The sequence below is a fragment of the Durio zibethinus genome, chromosome 22 (genome assembly GCF_047325235.1).
Source record: "Durio zibethinus cultivar Kanyao isolate XHJ-2024 chromosome 22, ASM4732523v1, whole genome shotgun sequence".
NCBI classification, from domain to species: Eukaryota; Viridiplantae; Streptophyta; class Magnoliopsida; order Malvales; family Malvaceae; genus Durio; species Durio zibethinus.
The window spans coordinates 3,219,613-3,233,368 of record NC_143183.1 but is presented as its reverse complement, the minus strand read 5'-3'; the positions used below and the strand labels follow the sequence as shown (position 1 = coordinate 3,233,368).

The following is a 13,756-nucleotide window of genomic DNA, read 5'->3' as shown; positions in this document are numbered from 1 at the left end:
TGGATTGATCAAATGATTCAAGTCTCCTTATATTGAAATGGACGTTAATGGTGTTCACATGGCAATTTTGATTTTAAATGTCATGGAAGTAAGATAAGCACAAACTGAAAGAAGTAAGTGATAAGATAGGTCGAAGAATCTCACTCGAAGCAGTCACAAAAGCGAGAAGCATGCCCTCATCCAGTACAAATTTCTGCAGATAACTCTTAGACAATGAGGATAAAAACAACCATAAAAGGCACTGAGTAAGCATGCTGAAAATTGTATATGAGAATGTAAATCAATTATGCAATCCAAATAATGATGATTAAAAAAAATGTACTTCACCTAGATGGCTTTCAGACCAGTAGATTTTGCCAGTAGCTGGAACCATCAAGGTGAAGACTGAAACTTTGGGTTTCATTGCTGAGACATAAGTGTACTGGTCGTTCATGTGGATAAGCTTTCCCTCCATTTCTGTCTGACAGAAATATACCGCATAGCCAGAGCAATCAAGGAAAGGACTAAATTGGATCACATAATATCACGTCTCGAGATCAAGATATAACACGATCATATTACTTTGAAGTAAAATCTCAAAGCAATACAAAACCTAATCTATAACCATTGAAAAATTCTCAACTAAAATAAGGTTTTCGATAAGTAAAATAACTAAATAACAAGTCTCTAAAGGTTCAAAGTTGAGTATTACAAATAAAAGAAACAATACTTCATAAAATCCTGATTTCTAAGTAATTCTCTAATGCTCGATTCTTCTAACTACTCTTAAGACTAAACATATTTATCATTTATATCATCTGCAAAAGAAAAAAAATAGAGAATGCGCAAACCACAGCTCAGTAAGTAAAGACTCTTACACTTTACCGGATCAAATATCATTTTCATACGTATTATATAGATCATTCTCAAAAACATTTATCAACTCATAATGTCAAAAATAGTTCAAAAATCAGCATTCTATTAGGCATTCAAAGATCATAAATCAATATCAAAACATGTCACCAAATCATGGATCAATTTATAAAAATCATTCATCACAAATCATTATTATCATTCATTCATCATTAACTACGGTCACTACTATAACCCGTGACATTGATCGTATTGACAATTTCATCCTCATGATCATTGCTAACTATTATAACTTGCTAGGCCCTTACGCTAACTATTATAACCCATTAGCAGGTCGTATGATCATGTATTTGCTAACTACTGTAACCAGTTAACCAGGGCCGTAGAACTAGTTCTGATGTCGATGATCCTATTTTTTAGAGATATAAAAGCATAGCTATTATAAAATCATTCTTTAAACAAAAATCACTTTCTCATTTCATTCATAAGCATAATCCATCATTTACATAGCAAAAACACAAAATAATCATATACTTGATCCTGTTTCATATTGCAAATAAAGAAATAAAATATTTATTCATTTAAAAACATACATATGTACATATATTCAAAAACAAACAAAGTGTGTGAGATTCTACTTACCTCCTTTCAATTCTACCACCTAGTTTTTCTTCCCAATATATACATAGATTCAAAAATAAGCAAAATGTGTAAGATTCTACTTACCTTCTTTCGATTCCACCACCTAGTTTTTTTTTCCAAATAATTAATGGCATATTCAAGATAATTTCAAATTGAAACCACTTATACCAAAACAATTAAGTTAAACAAAAAATAACTCAAGTAACCAATTCTGGTAGTATGCACCACTTTCATTAAAATGATCATATCTCAAAATATCGAATTCCGAATTAAAATCTTTTTAATGTGTTTGAAATTAGACTCAACAAGCTTTCTAACCATATATGGCCCATCTTGTGGTTCCTTGTGGATTAATTATAATAATTTTTGCAATCCACATCATATGTTGCTGCCAGACAACTTGTATACCTTCTCATAAAAATTATGTATTTATTCATAAGAAACTCAAAATTCAATTCCGCTTATTTCATTGAAAAGTAGACTCAATAAGCTTTTCAAACATATATGGCTTAATCTGTAAATCCTTGTATAAAAATTAAAAGGAATTTCGCAATTCCTCCCTACTGCTGTTACTAGGCAGCCTACACATCCTTAGGTAAAAAATTAGATAACTCTTCGTAGAAAACTCAAATTCAACTCATATGTTGCTGCCAGACAACTTGTATACCTTCTCATAAAAATTATGTATTTATTCATAAGAAACTCAAAATTCAATTCCGCTTATTTCATTGAAAAGTAGACTCAATAAGCTTTTCAAACATATATGGCTTAATCTGTAAATCCTTGTATAAAAATTAAAAGGAATTTCGCAATTCCTTCCTACTACTGTTACTAGGCAGCCTACACATCCTTAGGTAAAAAATTAGATAACTCTTCGTAGAAAACTCAAATTCAACTCTCGTTTGTGTCATTAGAAAGTAGATTCAACATGTTTTCCAACAATATATAATAATCATAGCAGTATTTAATCCTTTAATATAAAATATAACTTTAATCCATCACTACAAATACAAGGTTCATATAAGGGTTCATACGAAACAAAAAACAAAAATTTTCCTTTTTATTCCAATCAAATTTTTGTTTCAGCAATAAAATCACATTATCAACTTTCTCAACACTTAATTAAACCCTAACTAAAGCCTAAATTATTTGGCCGAAGAGGCATAATGGAAACCCTAAAATTTTAGAGTTTCTTAATTACAAATTATACCTCAAGACTTAACAATCAATACTCCAAAATTGAAAGAAATTATATACTCACCTCTAATAAACAATTCTCCTTATAGATTTGTTCTTACCCTTCACTTGGAATCTTTCATTTTATTTTTTGTTGTATAAGAAATAGAGGAAAAATAAGTTTGTATATTTCTTTCAATTAGTCAGTCGACTGAAAACTGAATAAGTTAACCTTATTAATAAAAAAAATTAGGTTATTTATCAATAGGTCTTCTGATTTCTCAGTCTTTATTAAAGAGTCCCCCCATTTGTAAAAATACTTAAAATAACCCTCTTTTTTTTTTTTTACGGATATTACATTCTCCTTAACTTATAAAAAATTTTGTCCTCAAAACTTAATTTACCTCTATTTTCGAATAACTGAGGATGTCATTTCTTCATATCATCTTAAATTTTTCAAGTTGCTTCTCTTCGTGTATGATTGCTCCATTAAACTTTTATAAAAGGAATAGTTATGTGCCTTAAGACTTGTTTTTTCTGATGAATTATTCGAATAAGATATTTCAAGTATGTTAAATCTTCTTAAATTTCTAAAGGTTCATACTCTACCACATGGCTTAGCTTAGATACATATTTTCTTAATATAGACACATGAAAAATATTGTGCACACCAGATAGCTGAGGTGGTAAGGCTATCCTATATGCAACTTCTCCCATTTTATCAAGAATTTCAAACGATCCTATATAACATGGGCTTAACTTTCCTTGCTTCCCAAACCGTATAACATCTTTTATGTGTAGCATCTTTAAAAAGACATAATCCCCTTGTTGAAATTCTAACTCCCTTCTCTTTTTATCTGCCCAACTCTTTTGATGATCTTGTGCTGCTTTAAGTCTCTCCTTAATCACCTTGATCTTTTCTACAGTCAGTTGCACTATTTTTGGCCTCAGAAGTTTTCTCTCCTCAACATCATCCTAACATAAAGGAGATCTATATTTTCTACCATACAAGGCTTCAAAAAGAGCCATCCCGATGCTGGATTAATAACTGTTATTATAAGCAAACTCTACTAAAGGTAAGTAATCATCCCAACTACCTTTTAGATCAATCACACATGCTCAAAGCATATCTTTTAAAATTTGATTCGTTCTCTCTATTCGTCAATCCGTCTGAAAGTGAAAGCTTGTACTCAATTTCAGATTTGTCCCTATAGCTCACTGCAAGTTTACCCAAAAGTTAGAGACAAATCTAGAATCTCTATCTAATGCAATATTCATTGGAACTCCATGCAATCGGATAATTTCATCAATGTACAATTGTGCTAGTTTATCAAGTAAAGTAGTCGACTTAATAGGTAGAAAATGGGCTGATTTAGTAAGTCTATCAACAATTACCCACACTGCATCATTCCCTTTAGATGACTTAGGCAATCCTATCACGAAATCTATAGAGATGTGCTCTCACTTCCAGTCCGATATCTCCAAAGGTTGAACAACCCTGCTGGTTTTTTGTGTTCAGTCTTAACTCGGTGACACACTAGACTTTGGGACACAAACTGAGCTGTCACGTTTCATGTTATTCCACCAAAAAAAATTTTTCAAATCTTTATGCATCTTAGTGCCTCCATGATGTATAGTGAATCGAGAGTCATGTGCTTCCTCCAAGATCTTTCGTTTTAGCTCAAGATCATTTGGTACACACAATCTATTCCTAAAACATAATATGCCATCCTCATAAAGCTTAAACTCTGGCTGCAAACCATTATGCACATCTTTTTTTATTTTGTCTAACTCATTTTTTTTGTGCCAATTTTATCTTTTCGATCAAAGTTGGTTGAACCAACAAACTAGTCATAACAACACATTTTCCCTATATTATCACCTCGATTTGTTGCACATCAAGTTCTTCCAACAATTTTGGTTACAAAGTAATCAAAGCAGCCATACTCCCAATGGATTTTCTACTAAGAGCATCAGCGACTACATTGGCTTTACCTGGATGATAATTGATGGTCAAATCATAATTTTTGATTAGTTCCAACCATCTCCTCTATCTCATGTTCAACTTTTTTTGCTTGAACAGATACTTTAAACTCTTATGGTCTGTATAAATTGCACAAAGCTCCCCATACAAATAATATCTCCATATTTTCAAAGCAAACACAATGGCAGCCAACTTCAAGTCATGAGTTGAATAATTTTGTTAGTAGCGTTTTAATTGCCTAAAAGCATAAGCAATTACCCTATTATTCTACATTAATACACAACCCAACCGCTTGTTCGAAGCATCATTATAAATGATAAAATTACCAATATTAGAAGGTAAGGTAAGGATAAGTACTAACATTAATCGTTGCTTTAACTCTTAAAAACTCTATTCACATTTTTAAAATTTTGATGCATAAATAAAACCTCGAGGCTGCCTAACTTTCTTGTTTTTATATTAGTATTTAAATATAATATTTTTGGCCACCAATATTTACATATTTATATATCTATTATTTATCGTTATTACATATTTTGTTACCTCGTAAAACATAGGACAGTATTATTCATTTTTATTGATATTTTTTACATTTATTTTTTCAAACTATTTATTTCTTTTGATAAAAAAAATTGTAATTGTAAATAACACTAGAAAAATATTCATGTATTGCTGAGGATCAAAACTTTTTATTTTTTATTTAATTAAAAAAATAAATGGGTAAAAGTTGAATAACTTAATTAATTTTTTAAAAGATAATAACAATTATTCCTGCCATTATTCCTGCAAATGTAAAGGATAGTAACAACTATATATACTTTCTAAAGAATACAATGGCCAATCATTACTCTCAATGCATAGTCAATGTTTTCATGGATGTAACAATCCCTAAAGACTATGTCTGATGATCATTTTTACACATGGCTAAATCTTGGATGTGTAAAAAATTGGGGTCTTTAATTGCCCTTAACATTCATGAAGTGGGTTATGGTTCTCAAGGACCAAATTATGCATAAAAGGAGATTTTAAACCTTAAACTTCACCAAATAATTTAAAGGGTTTTATTATGTGGTAGTATGGAATTCTTAAAAAAATAATTAAAGGTTTCCAACCGAATTAATTATTGATATACTCTCTTTAAATTCTGATCATATTCTGAAAAACTTCTATACAAGGTCAAAAATCATGCAATTTTCTTTTTAATTTCTTGCCTTGTTTTATTATATTTGGCTAGATATTCTTGTGTATATAAAATTTTTAATTCATAAAATTGCAGTTAATTCTATTTTTTTGGGTAAAATTTACTGTTAATTTTTACGCCACGGAGGATCAATTTTGTATCGGTTCATATATTATATATGACAAAATTTATATGAAATTTTTTAAGTAAAATTTGTGAAATTTTTTTATAAAAATAATTTAATAAAATTTTTAATAAAAAATTGAAATTGATAAATTAATAGAATTTAATGTAAAAATTAATAATATATAAAAAAATTATTAAAAAGGTTGTTTATAATTTAAATTTAATTAATATTTATTCAACGGTAAAATTTTTATCAATATTTTTATTAAAAGTGATTATATAAAAATATATATTATAATTTATTATAATTTTTTTAAATTTTACACGTTTAATTTATGTAAATAAATTTTTTAATTTATCAATTTTTATTTTTTATTTTAATTTTTATTTAATCATTTTTAATAAAAAATTTCACAAACTTTTCCTTAAAAAACGTCATTTAAATCTTTTCGGTTTGCATGAAATAAACAAAGCTTTTTTAATTCAATCATTGCTTGAAGGAAGAGCCATAAGAATTGAAATAATTGAAAACAATATTTCCTATCTTTCTTCGATTCAATAGAAAAAATATTTGACAACAAAAGGTAACAATAACTTCCGGAAATTTGAGAATTACATCAATAAAACTAACAAATAAATAAATAAATAAAACCAAGTCAAGCATGGCATTAAAGCTTTGGATAGATATGACGAACGAGCCATCCTGCCACGAATGTAAGCCTTTTGTGTGCAATGAACTCCATCCCAGCTTATATATCGATCAGGATTTTGACAAACTAGCTCACCTGGAGCTCCACACATTCTTGTCAGGCTAAAGCTGTATTCACCTCCAATCCCAAAACAAGCTTTTTGTGTCGATTTGGTGTCAAAACCTGTTGAAATTTACAACAAAAATATTGTTCGTATTAATCAAAACAACTCCAGAATGAAATAATTTTCAAAACTTATCCAGGATAAAATAAGCTCACCAAGTGGTCTAACTTTGTGTAACAGTTGTTGGTTTGCATTATAGTGGTCACCATATACTATTATGATACTAGGATGATCTTTTCTCAACTCTTTGATGGCTTGTTTCAGAAGTTGATTGTGATATTTTGACAAGTTGTTCAAGCCCTTGAGACAGTGAGATCCGTCATAAGCAGTGGAATCATTGGTTTGAAATCCAGTGAGATAAATTGGTAAACAGCCTATTGGAAAGTTTCTTGTAACAATCACTCGAGCAGCACCATATTCAACGACCCTCTATAGCAGAGAGAAAGTAAAGTGAGAATTGAAATGATTGTGATATAATCAAAATCTTTATAAAGAATAAAAGTTTACCGTTACAGCATCTTTTATGGCTTGAACAACCACAGGCACCATGGACTTGACCTGATCAATGGTTTTTCCTTGAAACAGGGCATAATTGTAGTCATTCCCTCCAATCTCTCCAACCATGAAAAGAGCAGTTTTAAATTTCTTGGGACAATCTGTCAAACATGACAAATATTTGTAGCATAAATGTTAGTTTTATTATTAGTGAATTAGAATCAAGCAAAAATAGAATCATTTGCAAATATATGCCCTCATGTTCACGATCAGGACATGTTCCATTGAAATAAGTAGACATCCAATCAAGCTGTCTAGTGAGAGAACTGTTGGTAACTGGGGCTACAACCTTATAATCACTAGCTAGAACTTCCACAGGAAACGCAGTAGAGCCAGCAACCGCGAAATTCACCCCACCATGACCTCCAGACAATGCATAGCTATCTGAGTAGGCGTTGAGGAAGGGAACTCCAGCAGATTGAGCTGTCAAATTAAGTACAATATATATAGTTTCAGTTCAGGACAATTAGGAATCTCATTTAATAAATTTTTTGGCAAACAAAAAGGAAGAAATTAGAAAAACAAAAGCAAACAAATATGGGAAATACCAAGATAATCGATCATTAGTACGCCATTGGAGCATCTCCCCGTTGCATTGTTGAGGAAGGTTTGACCATAAGAAGGCCTAGCAAAAACAGATGAAGGGTTCTCTCTGATCAAATTGTCGGCGTCTGATATCGAATCACCAAGCTGATAAATGCCATCAAACTGGCAAGGTCGAAGACTGATTGCATTGCATGAAAAAGAAAGAAGAAAGAGGAAACTAAGGACGAGAAGTTGAAAACGAAGGGAGGTAGCAGCCATATTCCAAGAGATCACCCGAAACAATAAGCTGCAAGAATATTGAACTTTAGCCATGGCTATGGCTATGGCTATGGCTATGACTATGAAAGAAGCAGGGACCCCATTCCGCTTTGGATTAGAATTATATATTAAATAATTAAGGGAAATTATTACGTAAACTCTTACTTACTATTATATTAAATTTAATTGTAAATTGAACAAATCAAGACCTGATATTATCAAAAAATAAAATAGAATAATGATGAAACATGTATAGTTAAAGAATACTAATGAGCAAGTTAATCTAAATGGCCAGATTTTGCATAAAAATGCTTTGAGGAGAGAGATTTATAAAGAAAATTTTAGGACTGAATCTAATTAATGATTTTGTTTTATTTATTTCATCTAAGTTGTAAAATAAATGATCAATAGCCAATAGATTGTTGCCACTTAATAATTTTGATTTCATGATATTTATATATAACTTTGGAACTAAAGTTGTTAAATTAATTGTAAATTGCAATGAGAATCATGGATAAAGATCTATGGCAGATTTAATTCTCTCCTCATGTAGTAGTAGCAGCACTTATTCTGTAGATTGGCAACTTTCATTGAACGTTAGACAAAAAGTAATGGGGAAAAGCTCAATCCCATGCCAGAGCGTAGCATTTGATTCAAACGCAGAGAGCTAATATAACCGCTGAGCTAATTGCATTGGCACAGAATCAAAGACCCCTGGTTCATACAAGCAGTGCATCATGCAACAGGTAAGGGGAGGGGGTAGCTGACTCAAAATTCTGCATATATTTGTCTCAGCTCCATTGCCATACATACATATATTTATGTGTGTGTGTGTGTATATATATATATATATATATATATGTATGTATGTATGTATAACTGGATGGATTTCACCCAAAACAAATTCTCATATTCTGTTTGAGCTTCATTTGATGATTAAAATGTCAAATGCATAAAATGTTACAGCATTTCAACGTATGCCTGGTTTGAAACAGAGCTATGCTCCAAGAAAATTCCAGTTAATGTTTCTCCAACGACAATAGCTTGTGATAACGACAGTGGACTACTGAAGTTTAATGCTGTAATAAGTAAAACAATATTTGTGATGCAATTGAAGGAAATATATTTGTAATGTAATTGAAAGGATGAAATTCCAAGTGCCGAAACAGAACTGGACACGAGGAGGGAAACAGAAAGACAGAGACATGAAGTCTAGGGAGATTTCCATGCAAGACATGAATTACAAATAAACATATTCAGAACATAGAATAAGTTTATGCTTAACCTCCCCGGTAAGCCTACTACAAGATAATACGTAAATCTTTAGTGTAACTTCAAGATCCTGAGCTGGGACATGCAACAGCACTGAAACCTGGAAGCACCGAAAATGTAGCATGTTATAAAGGAAATACGTGGAACTTTCGGCAAATTATAACATGATCTAGACAGGCTAGACAAGGGTGGGAAAAGATTGCAATGACTCAGCTAGGTTCAAATACAAAATACGAGAAACAAGCACACACAAATGCCCCATAACAGTTTTAAGCATTGAAAAATGAATGTATCTGACATATAATTTCAGCTGAATTGAAGAATTGTGTTCAACCGTTAGTTGTTCAAAGGCTAGCATGAGCAGATATCTAAAGTTTGAAACCCAAGATATCAATCTGACTAGAACAGGACAGATAGATTTAATATTCAGTGCCATGCTGTGTGGTTTTGTTTATCAAAATGGAAAGCCCAAATGGTTTGATGATCATGATATTGCTGTTGACTGAACCCAATAAACCCCAGTTAATAATGCTCACCATATTTGAAAAATTAGCTTTCAAAACCTCTCAAGTTGCTTCAATCATAAGCACATAGAGGCCTGACAATCCCATGTACTCAGTTTAGCCTTTTTTTTTCACAAGTAAACATGACATAGTACAAGTTCAAAGAAGCCTATTTCCCTTTAGGGCTCATAAACACAGGATTAGGAGTAAGTTGAATATCCTGAAATCTGAGAGCAGGTGGAATTCAGGGATTTATCTTGCCAGAATTCTGGCGGCAACATGAATCCACTTTCAGGTTCTAATGGTGTAACAGTATAAACAGATACAGAACCAAGAGGTTTGTACATGATAAGACTGATGGAAGCTTAAAGTTGATGGAAAAAAAAAAAAACCAGAAAGAAGAACACATGATGTTTATCAAAGAACTCATCAAATAACTAAATTATCATAGAAACAGATTCCAATGATCTATGAAGATAATAAATTTTTATAGGTCCATCAAATCTGCTAATTGCTCTAGGTTTGACTACTAAATAGGAAACTTCTGAAATTTGAAGCTTGACCATCAAAACTTTCTAAAACCACACAATGAAGACCCATAAGACACCTAAGCAACTAAGTGAAAGAAAATAAAACCCTGGACCAGAAATTCAGCCAATTCCAGCAAATTTGCATCTTACCACAACCCAAACAGCCCATACATCACTTATTTTGCCTTTTTGGCAACACCAAGATGACATACCTTAACAGCAATTTGATTTAGATTCCTCCCTCTACAAGACCATTCATGTCATCTGACTCCTGATTTTCCCTCCAGATTGCATGCACCTCATCAGTCCGAAACCGCTGGGTGAATGTCGACTCCTCAAGTGGAGTTGAGGACCCATGAGCAAAGGCAAGGAGACCTGTATATGCTATCATTGCTCCATTGTCAATGCAGTACCTGTCATCAGTTGCAAACAATCTTCCACCTCGTTCAGAACACATTGTCCTCATCATCTCTTGCAAGCGCTCATTGCAACCCACACCACCAACTATGAGAACATCTTTTGAGTCACAATGAGCCATCGCTCGTTCTGTTATCTCCACAAGCATTGCAAATAGAGTTTCCTACAATGTATTACAATACAAGTAGAAAATAATCAGAACAAAACAGTAGCAGACAATATATTATTGCTAATAAATTAGGATGCTGACATAAATATTCTTTGCCTCTAAACCTTGTCCAGTTATACTGTCAAGTAAAGAATGCAAAACGATCCTGTAAGTAATTCACCTGAAGGGAGTAGCACAAATCGGCAGGGGTGCACTCATTATTTTTGAGTTTCTCCTCGGCAGTAGCTTCAATGTAGCTCAATATTCCACTAAAGGAAACATCCATCCCTTTGACCACATATGGAAGATCTATAAATTTTTCTCCTTTCTTTGCTAGCTGGAAAGGGAGAAAGTCATATCAGGCAGGTTGAACAGAAATACATTCTGAACAAGAATTAGTACATGAAGCTGTGGGAGAAAACTTTGTCCTAGAAAAGAAATAATAGACAAATCTAGTAACATGGAAGCACTGCTAAAAGCATCTAATTTGACTCTTGAAGTGCAGAAGATTTGGGGGAATGGACAGATATAAAGGAACAGTGCAAAAAGAAACCAGAATATGTTGACTAAATGATTAAATTGAACTTCAGCAAGATGTACAAATTTGAAATGGTTGAAATCAAATTGCATAAAATTGACTTATATATCATCTAGAAATTTAGAAAAGTAAAACCATTGAAGAGAATGAATAAAGGAATAAGTGGGAATCAAGGATAATGAAGTTAAGATCTTATAGGTTGTTGTCTTGACTAAAATGGGAAGGAAATAACAAAGCGAAGAAAGCAAGAACTATTAGTCAGAAAATATCTAGGTTCTCTGAATTATTCATAGCAGCAAAAGAATTAGCATGCTTTATAGGTCTAGAAGTTCTCAATTTGTTGTGAAAAAGCCAACATTTGGCTCCTTTCCTGAAGCTTAAAGTTTCTATTTGATAAATATATATCTTAAGTCACTTGAAAGTTACAAGACTTGACCATCAAAAATGATTCAAACAGTGGCAAAACATCCAATGCTTGAGCATCTAAAGCATAAAAGTAAATTGAAACAGGTTCAATATTAGCAGTACAAAAGAACTCTTATATCCAGGAGTCTAGAATATAATATGTTTTTGAACTTGAAAAACACAACATAACATCTTTACATACCTGTTCAATGTTATATCCTGGGCTTGGATCGTTTGAGAGGTTTAAAACTCTAGCAAACCGATCCAAGCAATTCCCAACAGCAATATCAATAGTCTCTCCAAAGATTCTGTATCGTCCTTCGCTATACGCTATAACCTGAGTATTCCCACCACTAACATACAACACAACAGGATCATCTGCCCCAGTAACAATCCTTCCCATCTCAATATGTGCAACACAGTGGTTAACTGCAACAATTGGCTTCTTCCATAGAAGTGAAAGAACCCTAACAACAATGGCAGATACTTGTAAAGGTGCACCCATACCAGGACCCTTGGTGTAACAAAGACAGTCGATTTCATCAGGGGTTATCTGGGCTGTTTTTAAAGCTGATTTGATCAACGGGATGACATGCTGGAGATGGTGTTGAGCAGTTTCCCGTGGCAGGAATCCTTGGCCAGGTGGGGTTATATAGGTGTGGCGTGGGTTTGACAAAATTGCGCCATCTAATGTCACAACACCAACACCAATCTTGTTGGCTGATCCTTCAAAACCAAGGGCTATCATTCTCTTCTCCATTTTCACAGAAATGTTATGTGTCAAGTACCGACCTTGTGAAACCAAACGAAACAAAAAATCTTTCTTAGCAAATATTCACCACATAGAATATACAAAAGACACTCATCTACATATATTTTAGGATATCAAAATTCATAAACAGCATCTACCCACATTCAAATAGCAAGTTATTTGACAAGGCTTAAAACCAAATTATTTATTTTTTGAAGAAGAGAAAAAGCTCTTCATCCATTGGAGTCTGTAATTTTACAGAAGACCCCATCTTAAATTTCTAGTCTTGTGTTATGTATTCCATCCCTCTAACCAATACCCATCAAAGCAAGTTATTCAGGCAGGTTTAATTGTTCATATTTTAAAAAAAAAAAAACGCTTCACCGTTTGGAGCCTGAAATTTTACACAAAACCACACCATAAATTTCTAAGCTTTTGTTACATATTCCATCCTCTAGACCAAAACCCATCAAAGCAAGTTATTCAGGAAGGTTTAAATTGTTCATATTTTTGAAAAAAAAAATCTCTTCACCCTAATTTTACACAAAACCCCAACTTAAATTTCTAATCTTTTCTTACATATTCCATCACTCTTGCCCAAAACCCATCAAACCAAGTTATTCAGGAAGGTTTAAATTGTTCTTTTTTTTTTTTTTTTTCTCTTTTGAAAAACTATTCACCCAATTCTGAGTTTTCAAAAGAACCCAAAAAGAAAAGATTATTTCATACAAAATACGAAAGAGTAAAATGAAACTGAACTTACCAAAGATAAGTACAGATTGATGGGAGACTCAAAAATGGTGTTTGAATAGCTATGGAGGCAACGACTACTGACAGTGGATACAGAGAGATACAGAGAGAAACAGAGTAGGGCTTTCGCTTTTCTTTTTGTTTTTTTTTTCTTTTACAGTTTGACTGTTTGAGCATTCTGACTAAAAAGGATCTTCATTGGCCAATGTTAATCCAACACGTCAGCAAAAGAAAATCCATAACTTAAACCGTTTAACTAACTTTTTTTTCTTTTATAGTGATGGCTTTTCAAAAAATATTAGTGATAAAG

The 13,756-nt window shown here is 32.4% G+C and overlaps 2 protein-coding genes and 1 pseudogene across 3 annotated transcripts; all 3 read right to left on the bottom strand.

The window, feature by feature from the left end:
• Nucleotides 1-1,205: 1,205 nt before the first annotated feature.
• Nucleotides 1,206-5,017, bottom strand: LOC149512484 (uncharacterized). Its single transcript, XM_089751455.1, has 6 exons — nucleotides 4,981-5,017; nucleotides 4,596-4,665; nucleotides 4,197-4,381; nucleotides 3,901-4,115; nucleotides 3,342-3,645; nucleotides 1,206-1,261 (listed from the first exon to the last, which is right to left on the bottom strand). The coding sequence occupies exons 1-6, from the start codon at nucleotides 5,015-5,017 to the stop codon at nucleotides 1,206-1,208; spliced, it is 867 nt and encodes a 288-aa protein (XP_089607581.1).
• Nucleotides 5,018-6,628: 1,611 nt separating this feature from the next.
• LOC149512483 (GDSL esterase/lipase At5g03980-like) lies at nucleotides 6,629-8,171 on the bottom strand (annotated as a pseudogene). The gene is made up of 5 exons (XR_016332129.1): nucleotides 7,877-8,171; nucleotides 7,524-7,751; nucleotides 7,281-7,429; nucleotides 6,929-7,202; nucleotides 6,629-6,832 (listed from the first exon to the last, which is right to left on the bottom strand). The product of XR_016332129.1 is annotated as a GDSL esterase/lipase At5g03980-like (transcript).
• A 1,072-nt stretch (nucleotides 8,172-9,243) lies between these two features.
• Nucleotides 9,244-13,756, bottom strand: LOC111307245 (Actin-like ATPase superfamily protein). The gene is made up of 5 exons (XM_022905263.2): nucleotides 13,460-13,756; nucleotides 12,148-12,737; nucleotides 11,184-11,339; nucleotides 10,650-11,017; nucleotides 9,244-9,504 (listed from the first exon to the last, which is right to left on the bottom strand). The coding sequence occupies exons 2-4, from the start codon at nucleotides 12,703-12,705 to the stop codon at nucleotides 10,667-10,669; spliced, it is 1,065 nt and encodes a 354-aa protein (XP_022760998.1). The 5' UTR covers nucleotides 12,706-12,737; nucleotides 13,460-13,756; the 3' UTR covers nucleotides 9,244-9,504; nucleotides 10,650-10,666.